The sequence below is a fragment of the Tetrao urogallus genome (genome assembly GCF_951394365.1).
Source record: "Tetrao urogallus genome assembly, chromosome: 1".
NCBI lineage: Eukaryota > Metazoa > Chordata > Aves > Galliformes > Phasianidae > Tetrao > Tetrao urogallus.
This window is the reverse complement of record NC_136813.1, coordinates 15,674,344-15,695,055: the sequence shown is the minus strand read 5'-3', so window position 1 is coordinate 15,695,055 and position 20,712 is coordinate 15,674,344. Positions and strand designations below refer to the sequence as shown.

The window sequence follows — 20,712 nt, the reverse complement described above, 5'->3', positions numbered from 1 at the left end:
ACATGAGACCATAAGGATGGCATAGAGCTGTAAGCAGGAGACCAACAGCTGTGCTGTACTGAAGAAGTGAACTTGCAGCAGCTAGAAACAATCTTCAGAGCTGCTGAAATCAGCACACAAGCTTCTGCACATGGCTCTTCCTTGCCTTTTCTCCCCATGCTGGGTGAGAAGCCCCCCAGGGGCCACAAGAAATGTCCTGTAACATCCCATTGCCTCCCAAGGGCAGCCTGCTGTCCTGCTCCCAGCACAGCATGCTGTGAGGAGAGCTGAACTGAGTAAACCAGATCATAGACCCCACAGCTTAAACAGCCTTAACCAAGCCTTGCAGCCCAGCTTAGCCCTTCTAAAATATTTTGGGGGTGATGTCAGCACTGAGCTGCCAACACACTTGTTGCTCTCCTCCCTCAGACTACTTCAGTTCCCACAGCGGGACGGGGCACCAGACTGAGTGGGAGATAGGCAGAAGCCGAGAGAGAAATTGTATCTACAGTGTCTCAGAGCCCCCAAAGGAGAACCACTGGGCTCCATTCACCTTCATAAGGTAAAAAAACCCAACTCGGCTTACTTATTAGGTCAGATTTTCTCTTGCCCAGGGATATGGGAGGCTGGCAGAACAGCTTGGGAATGGAGGAATTTGTTAACTGCATGCAGTAGGCTTTTAATATTTAATCTGCAAACTCAAGCAGTTTCTATTTAAACCCTCTGCCTTCATTCTGGTACAGTACCAAGGCTTCTCCTGTTTGCACCATAGGTACAACAGTCCAATCTATCTTCTCTTCTCTTTGAAGATTTTGGTTGTGTGCTGAAATTCTTTGTTTGTCCAGAGCTTATGCCTCATTTGTCTAAAGGGTTTATTTTATTTACACGGCATGCAAATGGGATTGGTGCGTGGCATTCCTGATAAAGCATTCTCATTTCTCTGTATGAACTTATGAACATGAAAAATTCAAAACTTGCTGTGATAAAGTAAATAAAAGTGATAACCAACGGAAGAGCTTTTGAATATAACTTGAGTGGAATTGCTATAGACCTGTAGAAGTTTGAAAGTGCAGGGAAGTCAGAAGTTGCTTGTGAAAATCCCATTTCATCCACGGGATTACCTCACAGAATTTATGAAGTTCTTCAGAAAGGAAAATGCTAAACCTTAAGTTCTCCTTGCACTTGAAGTGGTACCATCAATAATTATCTCTTTTCCCTCTAACTTTTAGAGGAGAAGCTGAAATTCAATTTTTTCCAGCTGTAGTATTTCTGTGCAAAATTTTACTTGCATCAAGACTATTTAAGGAATGCTGGATAGGTATCTGGGATAAAAATGCAACACATTTATTAGCTTTATTAGCTTTAACAAATCCTAGGGATGTATTAGCTTTTTTTAACAGGAGAATGCTTTAAAACTCTTTTCTTTAAAATATGAGATATGCAAACAAACAGAGTCTAGAGGATGCTGAACAGAAGTATATTTATAGTTTACATCAACTTGAAGTAACCCATGGGATTGGGATTTATTTATTTGAAATGCTGACACAAAGCAGAGCAAAATTCCAGGGACTGCTCCCCCTTGGGACAACTGTTTTGGGGTGAGGCTGAGATTGTTTCTTGTCAAATGCTGGCAATCCAAGAAGGCGATAAGCTGCTGGAGATGGCCGCTGCTTTGTAGCACCCGCAGTGCAGACTAACTCCTAGGCACAAAACCCAGCATTTATTCATGCTGATGCAGATAGCTCTGCCGGACTTGCCTTTCTGTATCTGTTCCTCACTTATTTTCCTTTTCCCTTACAAGAGCCTGTGACCTGAAGGCTGAGCTCAAGGAAGCTCCCTGCTAAGCCCCTGCCGGCTTCCCCTTGCTCTGCCCGCTGACCTCTGCTCGCCCGAACATCCCCTAAAATGGAGCGATCCACACAAGAACTTTTCCTCAACTTCATGATTGTCCTCATCACTGTGCTGCTCATGTGGCTTCTGGTGAAGTCCTATCAGGAGTAAAGGACGGTCAGAAACTCTCAGAGCTGCTCTGGGTCTCTGTGGGCAGACACCAGTAACACCACCGCACATCTCTGTTATGAGCTTTCGGTCGATTCGGAATGCCGTGATCTTTTTTACTCTCTAGTCTCTGTTGCCTGTGTTCATGTTTGTAATGGGTCTGTGATGGTGTAATTATTTTATTCTGCACTGATCCAGCTGTAAAATGCAAGAACCTTAGGAAATGTTCAATGTGGCTGTAAGTGCTGTGCCCCTCTGCCCATGCGCCCGCTTCTTTGGTGTCAGGGCAGGGTATAATCCCTGCAGCATGCAGTGGGTCTGTCTGTTAGACAGCTTAAAAGGTACAGACTTGCTTAGCAGAAAGAAATGTGAAACCCCTGCTTTTGCTTGATCTTGTTTCACCTCAATAAAGAACATGTAAAATTGTTTTTTGTAGCTTTTCTGACTGCTGTTCACTGGAAGATCCACTGATAGCTGCAGCATGGTGCATCACACAGCTCTGGTGGTTTGGTTGTCTCTCTCCCCTGGAATTTTATTTGCACTTTATAAAAAATTGCTGTATAGTGACAATTGTGATCCTGCAGGTTAGCTGATGCTCAGCCACACAGGATGAGCTGATTCCAGCAACTTTTATGTCCAGTGTGATTTACCCCACCTGTGCTGTGGAGGTGGACTTCAAAGAGAACCTCTATCTCATAGATAATTACATTTTCTGAAGCTGGATTTTGAATGAGGATTCCCACAGTCCTATTTAGGACTGAGCTGTGCTTGTTGGAGCTGTGCCTGTGGAGAGGAGCTGATGCTGTGCTGCAAAGGAGTGAAACTAGATGATGTTTAAGGTCCCTTCCAACTCAGGCCACTCTGTGATTCTGTGATTTGAATCTTTTCTATCTGGACTACTCTACTCTACTCTACTCTACTCTACTCTACTTTGTGCTATTCTTTCTAGAAAGCACAGCCTTCCACAAGAACGTACCAGTAGGGGTGCCTACTACAGGGGTGCCTACAGCAGCCATGCTGCTGACACAGATCTCTTTGCTCTTTGCAGGATCCTGTATGAGGTGGAAAAAACTATGGGGCTGTGTTTAGAGCTACTGAAGTCTGCATCCTGGAGTTTTTAGGTGGAGCTGTAACTGCTGGGACAGCCTTAAGGACAGAGAGAACATGGTGTGTGACAGCACTGTTACATGTGTCTGGTGCTTAGAGACTGCTGGGAACTGCCCTATTGTCCTGGGTTATTTCGTCTATCCTGGTGTCTTCCCACCCCTCCAAGAAACCCTTGTGCTGTTGCAATGAGAAATTTCAACCGTTTTTTTCTCAAGGTTATGGCTAAGGGTGAGGTAACCTCCTCTCAGGAAATATTGAGAAAACTGAAACATAGAAATGAATTTGCAGTCTGTCTCTGCAACCCACCTCACACAAGTGCTGCAGTAATTTAACTAATTTACACAGTCTGTTTGTGTTCATAAGCTGTGGCACGCAGGAGTGGCTGGCAAAGGACACGGAAAGATCTATTTTTAAATATGGTGAATACTTGATAATTCATCATGAAAGACTCTCATCTTTCATAAGCTGTGACTCCTTACCCCTGCTGAATACTGAGTCTCCAGCCGGCATTGTCAGACCTTCCTTGTGAATTAAAAATAGACCTTTGGGTTCTCCCACGCATCACAGCTATCACCAGGGACATCGCTGCCACGTGGGAGGGCTGAGGCTTTTAAGCCGGTGCCAGAACATGAGAGCATTTCCCAAAGAGAGTGATGTTGTGAGCAAATCAGTGCACATTTGGTCTCGACACAAGCTAGCAGGGAAAAAATGGAGGTGTGGGTTTCTCAGCTGAGACAGAAATGGTTCGGGCAGCCACAACTCAGGGTGGCCCTGGGAGTTTTCAGATGGGAAGAAAGTATTTGAGAGTTTGGGGCACCCAAAACCTTTAGCCGTCAGCCTTTTCTGGAGTATTCATGCATCTGTCTTCAGCATGAGTAAGGGTAAACACCTTGCACTCAATGTTAGTGAGAATGAGAATACTGTCTAAGTCATTTTCTTTTCAGACATGGGTAATTTTTAGTAGATTTCAAATAAAAGGTTGGGATATTTGCCTATATTGAATTATATCACTGTCCTAAAACTGACAGAAAAAGTTAATTCAGCTAACAGAACTAGGTGTCCTGATGTGACTGCATTGGTCTGTAGGTACATGAGCGGCAAAGAACATCATCTGAGTTATAGAATCATTAAGGTTGGAAAAGACCACTAAGATCATCTGGTCTTACTTTTCACCCCTCACCGTTATGTCCACTAAATCACATCCTTAAGGACCACATCTGCATAGTTCTTTAACGCCCCCATGGATGGTGACTGCACCACTTCCATGGGCAGCCTCTGCCAATGCCTCACCACTCTTTCGGAAAAGTTTTTCCTGATATCCAACCTACGCCTCCTCTGGCACTATTTGAGGCCACTCCCTCTTGTCCTAGAAATTCACACATACAGGCAAATTCCCCTGTTTGAGGGACCCAAATATAGATGTTGGGTATGACACTGGAGTCTCAAACCTTCTCTGGTATCTTTCTGTTTGCCAAAGACACCCTGGAGGAGTGGTGGCTCTCTGTGTTGACTGGTTTTTGTCACCAGCCCTTTGAAGTATAAGAGAGGTTGAGAACATCAGAGCAATTCTGCACTAATGGTGATTTGCCCTTACTTTATTGGAATCATTCTTTTATGCAAAACATACATTTAAGTTGTTCTTAAAAGTTGCACTCTGAGCAGTCTATTCCAGTGCTCATCCACCCCAACTGTTAAAAGGTGTTCCATTATGCTCAGATGAAACAGCAGAGGGGCAACCTGACAGAATGATGGCTGACATAGAAATGTGCATGAAGCAAAGGTGCGACACTGAATTCCTCCATGTATAATTGGCACCAGCTGCCATTATTACAGGGAAGTGATTGTCCCTCTCTACTCGGCTCTTGTGAGGCCCCATCTGGAGTACTGTGTCCAGGTGTGGAGCCCTCAGTACAAGAAAGACATGGAGATTTTGGAAAGGGTCCAGAGGAGGGCGACTAAGATGATCAGGGGGCTAGAGCACCTCCCCTATGAGGACAGGCTGAGGGAGTTGGGCTTGTTCAGCCTGGAGAAGAGAAGGCTGCGGGGCGACCTCATTGCAGCCTATCAATACCTGAAGGGAACCTACACCCAGGAGGGGAGTAAACTCTTCATAAGGGCTGACAATAGCAGGACTAGGGGAAATGGATCCAAGTTGAAGGAGGGAAGATTTAGGTTGGATGTTAGGGGGAAGTTCTTTACGAGGAGAGTGGTTAGGCCCTGGAACGGGCTGCCCAGGGAGGTTGTGGATGCCCCGTCCTTGGACGTGTTCAAGGCCAGGTTGGACGGGGTCCTGGGCAACCTGATCTAAATGTGTATGTTTGGTGGCCCTGCTAGGCAGGGGGGTTGGAACTACATGATCCTTGAGGTCCCTTCCAACCCGGGTGATTCTGTGATTCTGTGATTCTGTGATTATCAAGCAGTGTTATTGTGCTTTTTGTATTTGTTGTAGTTTCCATTGAAGTAAATAGTAGGCACTACTTTTGGAGCAAACTACATAGACACTGATAGGAAACTCCTGAGCTTTCTCATCTCCAGCTTGAGTTGTCCCAGCTCTGTCAGCCTTCTTTTGCAGCAGCTACTCCAAGCCCTGATCACCTTCATGGTCCTTTCTGCTGCACTCTCTCCAGGATGGAGTACTTGTACTGAGAAGCACAGCACTTGGAATAGCACACTGCAGGTGCAAGGGCTCACTGCTTGCTCATGGTCAACGTGGTGTCCATCAGCAGACCCAGGGCATTCTCCACAGAGCTGCTTTCCAGCTGGGCGGCCCCAACTTGTCCTCATGCATGGGGTTACTCCTCCACAGGACTTGGCATTTTCCTGTATTGAGCTTCATGTGGCTTCTGCCAGCCCATTTCTCCAACTGGTCCAAATCCCTATGAATGACAGCACACCCATCTGGTGTGTCAGCCACTCCTGCCAGTTTTGTGTGATTACTTCACATCTTTTTGTACATAAATTATTTACATACATCTATATACTATAAATTATAACTATTTTTAGCTGAAGACTTCCTTCTCTTGTTTATGGCCTCTCACAATTTAGAATTATGCACCATGAAAAGTATTTATTATGCAAGTTCTCATTTATATGTGCAAGCATTTGGGCAGTATATATAACATATATACACAGATAGAAGGATTTGACCTGCTCTAAGATTTACATAGCGTGCATAGCCATGAACTCAGCACAGTACTTCTTCCTGGAGAGCTCTCAGAAAGTGTCACTGTACTGACACTGTTTTCCCTCCTACCCCATGTCACGGAGTTGACCAGATCAATCTATGTCCGTGACAGGGGCGACAGGCCTCTGCCCTCCCCCCCTCACCCCAGTCCCACAAAAATGGGAAGGAAGGAAGGGAGGAAAAGAGCAGCGGCAACAATCTATGGAGGAAAACTTATTTTACTATAATATTGGAATACAAGATAACACAATATATACAATTTAATTGAAATTGAGATTAATAAATCAGACAAGATGAGAGAGAGAGAGAGTTCCCGGGATCGAGTCAAACCTGAAAAGCTTGGAACGGCTAGGAAAGCACCTCCAGCACCCACTGCAAGGCAGCAAGAGAGCGCCCCCCCCCACCCGGAAGGGCCAGATCCCGTGACTGCTGTAATGTACAGGGGTAGGTACCTGGGACTGGGGCAGTGACACTTTAATGCCCCGTACACTACATGATGTTTTGATGTGGAATACTGAAACCCAAAAACAAAAAACAAAAACAAAAAAACATAGAACCATGACACCCCACCTTTGTTAGAAGGCACTGCAGGAACTACCAAATTCAAGCAAAACTGCCTGTGCTTGAACCTGAACAAGGTACCTTATTATTCTGGTATCTAAACACAGATTAATTAACCTCATCCAGACCCAGAGGTTCGGTAGTGGCCTTTCCATTCACTTTCTGGTCTTGGGACCAGACCTTAGCTATCTAATTTTAGATGTTCAGACTGCAGAAATTTGGCTATGGTCCTGGTAATTCAGAATTGCTAAGCACTCAGCACTTCACTCTGCAGAAATCAAATACATGGAATGTGCAATGTACTCTTGGGAAAAATCAGACTGCTAGTTTGGGTGCCTGGATAACAACCTAAGAACCAATTATTAGGCACCAAGTTTCACAATTTTGCCCAGATATTTAAAGACTGTTCAATGGGATTTATAAAAATGCTTTTATAAAAAATGACTTCAGTCAAAATAATTTTCTGTGTTGTTGCTTTTTTTTCTTTTCTCTTTTGTTTTCAAGAATAGTGTTTTTATCAAGGAAAATTAAAATTCCAGAAAAAAAAATTAAAAGTTTGGCAGTTGTTCTCTGTCAGTGAAACCAGTTGGCCTTTCTATGATTCTGAAACCACTCCGTGACTCTGGAGTACATCACACTCTATTACCCTTGCTGTACAAGTTATAAAGAGGAATTTCATTGCCCAGATCATAAGACTTACCTCCATCCTAGTTGTAAAGACGGCTAGTTTCAAGCAATGCCATACTTGAAAACCAGTGGTGTTCATTTTGCTTCTGGATTATGCCGTGGCTGCCCACTTTCCTCTCTGTTCCCCAGACTCCAAGTCAGGGAATGTCTGTCCTGGGAGAGATAACCAGCAATTCTAACAGAGCATCCACCACAGGTGTTGCATGTCCAAGTGGATTGACTGCAAATCATTGTTTTCTTGCTGATACTTTTAGTTTGCACTTTCACTCAAAATTCAGTTGTCCATGGAAAAATTTTCACACTGTGTTTGTGTGTGTGTATGTGTGTAGAGTGCTCAGTAGACGACAGAAAACAAGGGATGGAGAAGGAAGGGCAAAAAGAAGATCCTCAGCTACGTGAAGACACCATTCCTTTGCATACATAGAATTTTTCTCTGGACCAAACCAAGAAAATATTACGCATAAATAACTTCCTTGCTACATAGCAAGTCCAGCACTGTTCTATTTATACAACTGCTTTTGGCAGTGTCCCAAAGGCAATAGGCGCCTTTGCAATTCAAGAACTTTGCACAGTAATTATCTGTATTTTACTGGTGCAGCGAGCTAGGAAGGATCAAGACACTGACAGCTGATCACAGTTTGGGATTCCATCACTAGGGCTTCTAAATCATTCTTCACCTACACAGCTGAACTAGCCTCCCTCTTGTGCGTAGGCTTGCATCTCATGGGGCAGAGCTGGAAAAGCCTTTGGCATCCTTCCCAGGGCTGTATACAGATGCTGCTCGAGCCAATCAACTCTGACCTCTTAGCTTAACAGTTCAGCTGTCAGCTTCTAAAGAGAGATGACAGTATTTTCAAGCAGGCTCCATTGTGCTTATCAGCTAATGCTAATCTCTGCTTGCACTTGGCTGTTTGGTGAGGGAGTGTAAGAAAGCATATACTTAGAATGAGCGTTGACAGTCAGTTTGTGTTGATGTGCTTTCTGTATTGCACCAATATTCTGACAGATCTTTACTGCAGTGGTTGGGTGACGGTGATGAGTAATAATTATTTGGCTTTGGCAGCCATTGTTAGCTAAATCACAGAATTGTAGAATCACCACGATTGGAAAAGATCTTCAAGATCACCCATTCCAGCCATCCACTCATCACCGTTATTTTCCCACTAAACCATGTCCCTCAGTACAACATCTAAATGTTTCTTGAACAGCTCCAGGAGGGATGGTGACTCCACCACACCCTTGGGCAGCCAGTTCCAGTGCCTGATCACTCTTTTGGAGAATAAATTTTTCCTAACATCCAACCTGAACCTCCTCTGGTGCAAGTTGAGGCCATTCCCTCCAGTCCTATTACTAGATACACCTGTATGAATTTACATCCTGCTCCTTGGACCACACTGTCCTGAAGGACCTAAAGGGCAGAGATGTGACTTTTTGGAAAATGCCTCTAAGATCATCAAGAACAGCCATCACCGAACACTGCAAATCAACAACTAAACTACGTCCCTTAGTGCCACATCCACACATCACTTAAATACCTCCAGGGATGGTGACACCACCACCTCCCTGGCAGCCAGTCCTATTGCCTGGATATGCTTTCGATGAAGAAATTCTTCCTAATATCCAACCTAAATCTTTCCCAGTGCAACCTGAGACTGTTCATCCATTGATTTTGCATACATGCCCCTTTGTGTCCCCAGGAGAGCAGAAAGCTCTGTGTCTCTCCTCCAAATGACTGTTTTTCTCATCTCTAAAGTACTTCTCTCTGCCCAGAATCCAGGCAGTGGCTTTTATCTTTGAGCCTCATGGCAGTGGCACACACTTTTGGCACATTGCTGTGACTAGGTGCATGCTACAAGGTATCTAGTGGGAATGACATAATTTTTTCAGTCAGAACTGAGGAACAGGCTGAGCAATAAATAATCTAGGATGGATTTTGCATGTACCTCTTTTCCCTGCAGTATTTGGCAATTTTACTATTCAACTTCTTGCCCATAGAAATCTGCTAGCATATCTGAAAGCAGAGGACATAATTTTTAAAATATTTGCAGCATAGCTTTGCTGCTGACTACCAGTTAGAGCAGGATTAGCCCAAGTCTGTCAAGTAGGATATGTAAGGTCAGCTCCCTCCCGCTGCTGTCCATTTTTCTGGTAGATTTTTGTGGAGCTGAGCCTGGTTACATCAGATGACCTAGGAGATATTCAAGATCAAGCTGGACCAGACTCTGGACAGCCTGATTGATCTGTAGGTGTCCCTGTTCACTGCAGGGGGGTTGGACTAGATGGCCTTTGGCAGTCCCTTCCAACTCAAGTGAGTCTGTGATTCTAACTTCAAATGTAGTCCAATATTATCTCTGAATGTGTTTTTGTTTTTTAATGGTTTAAAACTAAGTGAAATCAGAAGCTGACAAGCACTGAAAACTCTAAGCCTTAGGTTTTTCTGCCTAGGATTCTTCCCTACTTAATTGTATGTCTGTGTATATCAGCTGCACCTGTGGACCAGTATAAAGATTAAATTGAAACTATTCAATAAGATATAGTGAACTTTATGTCATGATGAGGCTAAATAAATTTTCCCATGAGAACATAAAGCAGGAACCTGTTGCATAACAGTCACACTCCCTTTACAGTCTTTCTGAGTTGAGGCTGTACTCAGCTGAGCACAGAAAATACTGAAGACTCCCCTACAGGCTTGGAGAAAACTTGTTGGCATAAAAAGCAAGACACAAAGCTATGCTGCTCATCTTCTAGATGCAAAGTCATGGAAAGTTTTTGTTACTGATCCCCACACAGAGTAGAGAAATGTCATGCTGGGCTCTAATTTATGCTCTATTTTTTTTAAACAACAGAAGTTATTTCTTGGGCAGTCAGACTTCACAATTATGGACAGCACACAAGACCAGGATAAAAATTCTACTTTTGAAAAATGGCAATGTGATAATGACCACAGTCCATGAGTGAAATGTTCTTATGGGAGTGGAAAGGCTAGAAGAATTAGCAAAATCTGAAATAAAAAAATAAAAATCAGGAAATAATTGCTAGTAAGGTACCACTGTTCAAAACACAGAAATTACATCCAGATTGGAAAACAATTAAAAAGAAATCAGAGAAATTAAATACTGAATCATGAGGAGGGCAAGGAAAAGATGTTGAGTAACAACAGGGAGAGACAGCAGAAACAGAAAAGCTGCCACAGAGACTGCAGGGTCTGCAAACAACAGATACAGAACAGGAATGCTCAGGGAATACAGGTTTACTACAGGAAAGGTATATTAATTATCTGCAGCAGTGCTCACTGTGGAAAGGCTTAAGAGGGTTTCCACACTAGAACTTATCTGCAGATGATGAGTTGGAGAACTGGTCTCAGATGAAGAGCCAGACGTCAACAGAATGAACCGTCATATATCACAAAGAGCAGATGATGTTCAGCCAGTGATTTTTGAGGAACTCAGATATGAAATTGCCTGTCTAGTTTATTTGGAGTGTAATTTATTGCTCATGAGACTGGTACCAGAGGAATAGAAGGTGACATATGCAATATCAGTTTTTAAGAGGACTGCAAAAGAGAGCTGGGGATTTACAGACCTGGAAGTTTCATTTCCATATTGGCCAACCAACCAAAAAAGCAAAAAAAGAAAAAAAAAACCAAAAAGAAAACCCTCACCCACAGAGTGTATAGAATTCATAGGTATATGAGTGAAAAAGAAAATGAGCAAGGCTTCCCCAGAGGGAAACTGTACTTTCTGTATCTATTACAACTTTGAAAGAGTCAGTGAACGTGTCAGTAGGAGTGAACTGATCACTACGCTTAAGAAAACCTAAACTTTCCTGAGGTAGAAGGAAAAGTTCTCCCTTTAACTGATTGAAAGGCAGAAAGAAAGTGGGAATGAACCATGAAATTGCCAAGCAGAGAGAGGTCCAGAAGAGACTGAAATGTTTAGCATATTTACAGGAATAGGAGATAAACACGAAGATTGCAATATTTGCTGGTGGCACAAATTTCACATTAAAGAGTTATAGTGTTGTTTCAATGCCAAATGATAAGTAAAAAAATGGTAGATAGCATTCAAGATTGACAAATGTGAAATAGGCCACACAAGGAGAAAATGCCTTCAGCACACAAAGTAATGAGCACGGCAGATACTGGTGCACAGGAAGGATCCAGGACTCACTGCAAAGAGCTCCCTGGTCAGTGTTGGAAAAACTGCAGAGAGGAAAAATAATAACAATAAAAAACATTGTGACAACTTCATTGTGAAACAAATGAAGCAGATGAGGTTTTCTTGGCTTGGAAACAAAGATGACTGAAGGAAGAATAAGAATAATGGCAAATAAGGCCATATGGGCTGGCTATTCATGCTTTCTCAGTCCGTCAAATAAATATAAAATAAAGAAAGGCATTCCAATGAACAAAACTGAACTGTAAAACTCATAAGTACAAGATGTTCTGAAAGAAAACAGTACAGATACGTTTTAAAATGTTTAGACAAACTTCTGGAAGAAAAAAATAGTGTCAAGAGCCATTAAATATGAGGATAGACTTGCTGGCTCCACAGGAATGTTAAGTCATAGACTGTAAACACTGAGAAGGTATTTTGAAGATCTATTGCTTCAAGTTTACCTGTCATCAGTGCACCATGGATCTGGCTGAAGGGACTGTGCTTACTCAGCCAGGAAAAGAAAAGGCTGCAGGAAGATGTCATTGTGGCCTCCCAGTATTTAAAGAGAGTTTATAAGCAGGAGGGAAAACAACTTTTTTCAAGGTTAGATTGTAATAGGACCAGGGAGAATGGTTTTAAATGAAAGGCAGGGATATTTAGATTGGATGTTGGGGAAGATTTTTACTGAGAGAGTGGGTGAAATGCTGGAATGGATTGCCCAGAGAGGCTGGGAATGCCCCATCTCTGGAGATTTTTAAGGCCAGATTGGATGCCCTGGACAACTTGATCCAGTACTTGATCTAGAAGTTGGCAACCCTACCTGTGGTAGGCAAATTGGAACTTGATGATCCTTGAGATCCATTCCAACCCAAGCCATTCTATGATTCTATGATTCTATGATTCTATGATTCTATGGTTCTATGGTTCTATGATTCTATGATTCTGTGTGGGCTCCCTATGGCAGCAGGGCAGGACCTGGAAGCCGGGGCCCTTCCCACACCCCAGCCAAGGAGCAGAGCAGGCTAGGGGCAGCCAATGGAAGTCTCAGCACAGGGCAGTGGAAACCTCACTGGGGATGGGACCAGGCCAAACAAAAGTAAATTGTTAAGACATAACAGCCTTTGAATACACATAACAGCAGCAAAGGAGAAAGCAATAAAATGTTTTCCATGCAAAACAAACAAACAAACAAACAATGGGCTTGAATGTTAGCAAAGAAGATTTACATGCAGTTTTTTGACTGATATAGGGTAGGATACAGTGCTACACTGTTGAGAGATGTGAAGCTACCAATATAAAAATATGCTGTCAGAGTTTTGAAGAATTGGTTGGTCAAACCAGACCAGAAATAGAGCTGTCCTAGCTTGGAAAAAGATGCTGTCTCTGTGCCACCAAAGTAAGTAACAAAAGCTTCATTCGGTGCTTAAAGGGTCACAACCCCCAAACAGCTCAATGAAACAAGAATGTATTTTAAAATGGAGAAGAATGTTGATAGAAATTTGCTGCAATTTGCCTTCATGACAACAGTGCATAGGTGAACAGGTCAGTCTGCACTTTACTCAGTGGAACTTAGAAAGTATTTCTGTGACTTGGAGCAGTGTTTCTCTGCGTGGAAAATGTCTGTTTCGGGTAAGACAGATGTGACGGAAGTTCGTTTCCTCCAGGCTGATGCAATCTATTTGGGCCCCCTCAGGCCTTGGAGCATGGAAGTCTTTCTCCACAGTGGGTAGAACATGATAGATTGAATGAAAATCTCCACGTGTCGTTACAAACACCTTAAGGGGAACAGCCTCGGTGTGATTGCCACAGTCTGATTTTCACTAGAAACTCAAGCATAAATAGTAATTTCTATTGTCCCAGCAATCAGCGTGCAGGAAGGGGCTGAAACAAGAGTGCAGACGGGAGAAAGGCGGGCTGCTGTCAGAGGCGGCGATTCCTTGCGCTGCTCACCGGCCGGCAGCACTGAGCAGCAGCGCCGCCCCACGCCGCGGCCGGTGGCGCTGTCCAGGGTGCTGAAACGACGCTCCGCCCGCCTGCGTGGTAGCGCGGCCTTGGATGGATGGAGCAGGTAAGGACGTGGGTCACAGAAACAAGGAAAAAGACAAAATTCTTCGAAGGCATTGGCAAGGTGGTTACTTCATCATCGTTAGAAACTGACAAACGTACCGGATATTAAACAGAGGAAGTTGTGTCCTCTGCCTGGAGGATCTCAATTCTTAATTTGGTGCGTTGCTTAACGCTCAGATTTCAAATATTGCAGAATGATGGCATGACAGCATTAAACAGGGCCAGGCAATGTATTCCATGTGTTATATATACCGAGTAACATAAACTTCAGCCATGTTAGAGAAGTAGCTGTTAGAGTAGATAAATTAAGATGCTAAACATCCTTCCCAAATGTTTTACTCACCAACTACAAAACATGGTACTTGGCTCTCAAACGAGGTCTCAGTTACTATCGTTGTTTTGAAATGGCTTTCTGATGGCTGAAACAGAGAAGGAGAAACTGAGGATTCAGCACTCTCCCACATTCTAATGGAATAACATTCATTGTTTTCCATTGCAGCTCATCTTTCCCTGTGTGATAAATAGATACTGTTTGACATTTTACTGGGATTCTGTGAAACTGAACTCTTTCTGAAGTGCAGAGCGTTACTTGTCCTGGTTGGAATAAGGTTATTTGGAATCATTCATACAATAGAAGCTTGTTGAAATATGTTATGTGGTCTTACAAAAGAAAAAAATAAAAGGGGGGGGAGGGGGAGGCATTTTCTAAAACGATTTTTTTTTTCCTATGGAAATTTTTGTGACAGGCAATTCAATATGAAAAAAAAATCAATTGATTACAGCTGATTTGATTCTAGGAGCAGTGAGCTGCTGTATGCTGGAATTAACCTCTGGCAGAATACTTCTATTCTACAGATATAGGAGTCCCAGTGCACATGCAGGTAACACATCAATCCTAGTTTCCATGCGGTATGGGTATTTCAGACTCTCCATTTTTAGTTGAGAACATGATCTTGTAAAAAAGAAAGAAAGAAAGAAAGAAAGCTATGTTCTTGTCAGCCTCTCTGAATTTTAGGCATTTGACATTATTTTTATAGTGTTGATCGCATTTTCAGTAGCATCACAGATGACCTAATTCAAATAATGTTGGCTGAACTGCCTCCTACAATGCTCTGACCCAAAGGCAGTTCTTCTCTGGGAGGAAGGGAGTCTCTAACTCCCATCACTCAAATGTCTATGAGCTGTCACTGCTACACCTGAAAAATAATGGAATAGTTAATTATCATTAACTAGAAGTTAATTATCATTATGCATAAGGCTCATAGGCAGTGATTATACACATCCAAAATAAATTTAAGAGAATCACAAAAGATACTGCTGCTAGACAGAGTTGTTTAATTTTCATGTATAAGTGCAAATTAAGAATATAGAATAAAACACTGAAGTGCCAGTATTTATCTCTATTAGTTGCTGTTCAGGCATCTCCAAAATGATTTGAATTGCTGCGGGTTCCCAAATGCACTGCATAACTTCACTGTAGCTTTTGGATCTCTACTGGAGTTAGTTTTGTACTCCAAAAGCACTGGTATTTCTACATGATGACAGAGTCACTGCCTGGTTTTTCAAATAGACTCCCAGGACATGAACGCTTAGTTTAGTTTTTAACACAAGTGCACTCACATCACTGATCAAGGGAGACTTTCTGACCCACTCAGTAGGTAGTTGATGTTCATAGCTCTTTCAGACCTGCCTTTTCATCCAGTAAATGAAAGGAGGACACTCTGCTGGGACTATAACTCATTGCTGAGACCTGGGGTGCCCTATTTTTGCTGTTGCTGATTTTACTGCTTCTGGCCAGATTTGTACATTTACACTGCACAGCAGGCAGGTACAACTTCAACTGAGGCTGGCCTCAGTAATGAAATAAAATAATATAGATAAGATCCATTCCTTGAGTCAGAAGAAGCTGATTCTCCATGGAAAGATCCAGTTGAGAGTCAGACTGTGCTTTAGCGGTGGAACAATCCCATGTACCTTAGTACATAGTATAATGTTTTTGTATGTATGTATGTATATAAAATGTAATTACTAGTAAACTAGTAGCAGAGCTGGAGACCTGCTTTCCTAAGACAGCCATATGCTCATGCCTCTTTCCAACAGCTGTCATGTAAGAGGCAAAACAGTTGGAGGCAGCAGCCTTGAGATGGCCAAATTAAGAGCAACCTTCCCATTCCTGGTGTCACAGCAGCACCCTGTGAGCTGGCAGAATGCAAGGAGAGGGTTTACTAAATGGGCTAGTGCCTGTACAGACCCCTGCTCCCAGAGTTCTATTCCCACTCCTTTTTGGCCCCAAAGGTAGAGGGAGGAACACTCATATCTTCCACAAAATGGCTGTCTGCCTAAAGTATGCAACAGAGGGTGAAAGGAAGAGAAATTGAAGGGTCAGTGGGCCAGACACATGGAAACCAAAGAGAAGTGTTTATGCACTGGCTTAAATTCAAACTAATAAGCCAATGTGAATGGAAAACTGGAAGAAAGTGAAGAGGCAGAGGATGGATGGATTATCACAACTGCCTAAAGAAATATGTGAGACTATCCAGAACCAAATCAGCATCCTGGGCACCATCAGAAGAGGGGTGGCCAGCAGGGACAGGGAGGTGATTGTTGCTCTCTACTCTTCCCTCATGAAGCCCCATCTGGAGTGCTGTGTCCAGGTCTGGGGCCCCCAGTACAAGAAAGACGGAGAGCTGTCCTAATTTATAGCATGTTACACAACCACGCTCTGCTGCCCACTGGTTTGGTATTTCACAATCATCTGTGTGTGCCATCTTTGTGGTTACCCTTGCAACTGGGGAAAGGAGTCCATGGGCACACAGCTGTATCCCATTCTCCAGCTCCTTTTGTTTCACTCTGCGCTGCAGAGCCGGCAGCTGTGCTCGTAGGTGCTAACCCAATGCTCTCCTGTCTTGCTCACCCTTGTTTCACACCAGAAGCATATTGGGGCACAGAACTCCTTTAGCCACAGGGTTTTACAGTCTTTTAGTACAGTAGAGCACAAGTCTAAAAACACAGCACCACAGAAAATAAATCCTCTGCCATTCCCCACGGTTCATTATGATCTAAGCTGCTGTACCCGGTTCTTGCTCAGAGGCTTTATAGCTAAATCTTCTTTTCTAATTATAGCTCTATATAGAGAAGAACAGTTTCCTTTACTAGAATAAGTAATGACCTGATTTCTCTGCATGCTGTTCACAGGGGAACGTACAAAGCTAATTCTACTATATTTCTACATGATCATGTTGGAAGACTCCTGTCTAATCTTTGGCAAGTCTCATAGAAAACCTGCACTGCTGCAAACCAAGGAAAACAATGAATAATTCATTTTCTTATCTTTTTCAGGATTGTTTTCTGCAAAAAATCTATTTTAATAATGCATGTGATTTTTAGTTGCACCATGCTATCAGCGCAAATGTACAGAGAAGAGACATTTTGTTTTTCTCAGCATAACCTGGAAAATTAGTGCAAAATTTCAGCTTATACTGGACAAAAATCCAGGTGAGGAATGAGAGGTGAAAGTTGAGCTGGTTGCAAGCTACAGAGACTGTAGGACAGTTATCTGGAAATTAAAGATCACGAGAGCCATTCTCAGAGAACTCTTCCTACAATGCTCAGATGGTGATATGTTGATCACATCAAGCACATCAAGAGCCAACTGTAGGGCAGAGAAAAGTATACATAGAGTTCCCATATATCCCCCAAGCATCTGACGAACAGATGAAGTTAGCACTGATAAAACTGCATGTGATTACAGTTACAGTCTGTAACTGACTCCTACCTCAGTCAGATCTGTCCAGGTGGCAAAGTTGCAGACTGAGGTTCCCTCTAGAGCTCACACTCCAATTGGCAGTGGGCAATACCCCTCTCATGGGATGACCCTGCACTGCTGAACGCACATGTGCACAGATCAAAACCTCAGGTAAATTATGACAAAAATGAACAGGTCAGCAAACAGCAAAGGATGCTAAAAGCTAACCAGAGCCCATGAAGGGCAGAAATAAGAAGGAACCGATGATACAAGTGTATGAAGGAAACCTTCACTATGCTCCCACCAATTCTTTGGCTCAGTAGTAGCAGACCTCGTTCATTAACCCAAGCATCAGCATTCTGTTCATGTACATTCTCCTGATCCATCTAAAAACACTTATTTCAACTAGAACTGTGCTGACAATTCTCTATTTGAAGCAGAGAGCCTCAGCCAACACTGCCATGTAGAGAACACAGCGCAGGCCATAAAGCTACCATAAAGGTACAGAAGTTTGTAAGTATTACTCTTCTATAAATGAAGATTAATTCCCTTTATACTACAGCAAATTTTCCAGACCAGATTCAGGAGACAGACCGAAGAAACATTTCTCCAAGAATGAATGGACTTTCTCTGTTGCAATAAATAGTGTATAGAGATATATACAGCCACCAGCATTTGAACAAATACCTTTCAAATGAGATGGTAAGAACCTGGGCAAAAAGTTCTTCTTTCTCCAGAGGAAGAAAAAAGCTACAAGCCAAAGAGCTGAACGAAGGCAGGACAGCATGTGCTCTCCTCCCTGCGGTGACCATGAGCCTTGTGAGCAGCCCCAACCTGAGGTCACAGCCCAGCCCCAGGGGTGGAGGAGCACAGAGCTTACTAACTACAAATCAGAGCCCACCTACCTTCTCCAAGGAGCCCTGGCAAGAAGGTAAACTCACATTAGGTAGGATAAGGCAAAAATCATGGGATAAACCATACACAGTGTGGTGTCACCAGTGATGCTATTTTCATCTTCCCACCCAAAGCTAGACATGTTCTGCATAATACTGGTATGTTATCTCATCTTGTTATTAAGTGAGTGAGCAGCTTAGACTTCACATCATTTTAAGCCATTTTGCTTGGTACAAACCTGACTGCACTCCCGCACTGCAGAGGTAGGTAGGTCAGAAAGCTTTGGTCAACACTGATGTAATTACAGCATGGCTCTGCCTTTTTAATGTACTCATGCTGCATGACAAGGCCAATGCAAACAATTTGCCTGGTAAAACCGCCTAAGAAACTTGTTCAAATTACCCGGCATAAATTTTTCCTGTTCTAAATTAAACTCCCCAGATCTGTTCCCTGCAGTGAGTGCAAACACTGTGTGCTTTCTTGAAACAACATTGTAAACTTTCATTTCTTTACCATTTCTTCCAATTTTCTCTCTCAGCAAAAACAGCAATCAGTTCCTCACAGGTCACAGTTCAGAGATGTACCAATGGTACAACAAATTGTAACTTCTAAAATAAACATTTTGGTTTCCACTGTAGGTTTTAAGTTTCATCCTGGGGCACTGCCACATTGGCAGCCACAGGGGCACTCATAACCGCAGGTCTGACAAGGGCATGGAGAGCCAGGATGTCACAGCACACAGCTGATGTAAGAGTAGGCAGCAAAATGAGCTCCATAGGCACCAGCATGCAGGGGCTCAACGGGAGAAGGAACTTCACACATAGCTTCATTAAACCCATCTCCCTGAAAGACAGGAAAGAAATCACCCACAGCAGCTACATTATAGTGACACAATCTGACATGGGGCCGGATAACATTTGCTGATTTTATTTGAAGTTGACACTTTGGGACAATTTGGAAGGGCACAGCAATTGAGAAGATCACACCAGTGAGAAGGTGGCAGGGACCTTCACATCAGCTCCATTAACTCCCATGCAGAAGATTAAAAATAAACCAGTGCAGACTAATTAATGTGCTGCAGAAGGAAGAGGAGTATGAGAGCCAGGGAAGGAAAGAAGGTGAGAGGCTAAGATTTGAAACAATGAAAACTGTTGCAAGAAAACATTAGAGGCTTCAAGAGTCATAAAAAAGTCATCAATATTTGATGCACTGTTATCATAGATTATTTACAAGTTCAACACATTTTTTATTCGTTATATTTTCATTCAAAATATGCAGCAGCTAATATCTTCAGTACTGTATTTCTGAAGTCATCAGAGAACACCAGTTATTGCAACACCTATAGAATTCTGTTGATCATCTCTGCAAAGAATGCAAATTCTTAGCTCTGCAGAGAAGTCCCAATTCCCACCTCACATTTGAGCTAAGAAATGGGAGCTTAAATACAAAGCTTATTTATTTCGTGATGCCTAACACCATAACTAGAAATGCTATAACAAACTGAATCCTTCACACCATAACTAGAAATGCTGTAACAAACCCGACCCAGGTAAATTTACATCACTCTTCAGACTAAGAAAATACCACAGAGCTGTCATAACCCTTCTATCCACTAGTCCATATCTGCAAAATAAAACCCGTAGTGCTTCCATTTAGAATGACATATGATTTATTCATATAATTCACAAGTAGTTGGACACTACTGCAAGTTTAATCTCCATATGCAAGTGATTTACACAAACATAATACTAAAATTGCTTGCTTAGAAGGTAAAAAATACCATGGGTATGAAATGCCATGGTAGATGTTGTTCAATATACTACACATTCTTAGTGTCAGACACTTTCACTCATTTCTGATTTTAGAAAAAATGCAGCTTGCCATTTCTTGTTTTTTAAGTAGTCTGGGAAACTCAGGTGGGTTTTCTCTAAACCTTCGAGTCAATTAATTTTCCCAGTCCTTATGAACTGAATTGACAACCAAAGCTACAGTTTGAATAGTTCAAAAAAAATATTGTTTTCTGCTCCTCTGAATTCACCGCACACAACGTAATCAAATCACATCACCTTCCAACATGTGACAAAGAATACCAAGCCCTGTACAGCCCAAAGGAACTTGCAGGAATTTAAGCTGTGCTTCAGCACAGTGGTGTTGGTGCTGACAATCTGACAGTACATTTTTTGGCCCCTACCAGTATCCAGTAGCTGTGAGTGATTGCACTTCTCCGGGAGTACATTAGCATCACCAGAACATTTGGTATTCATGCAGCTGTGGAGCCTGATTGTAATTCTGCATAAACTTCTTACTGAAACTTGTATCTAGTAAGCCTCATT

At 42.7% G+C, this 20,712-nt stretch overlaps 1 protein-coding gene across 1 annotated transcript; it reads left to right on the top strand.

The window, feature by feature from the left end:
* Nucleotides 1-1,884: 1,884 nt before the first annotated feature.
* Nucleotides 1,885-2,397, top strand: SLN (sarcolipin; the record flags this gene model as incomplete). Its single annotated transcript, XM_079549273.1, has 1 exon — nt 1,885-2,397. The coding sequence occupies one exon, from the start codon at nt 1,885-1,887 to the stop codon at nt 1,978-1,980; it is 96 nt and encodes a 31-aa protein (XP_079405399.1). The 3' UTR covers nt 1,981-2,397.
* Nucleotides 2,398-20,712: the final 18,315 nt, after the last annotated feature.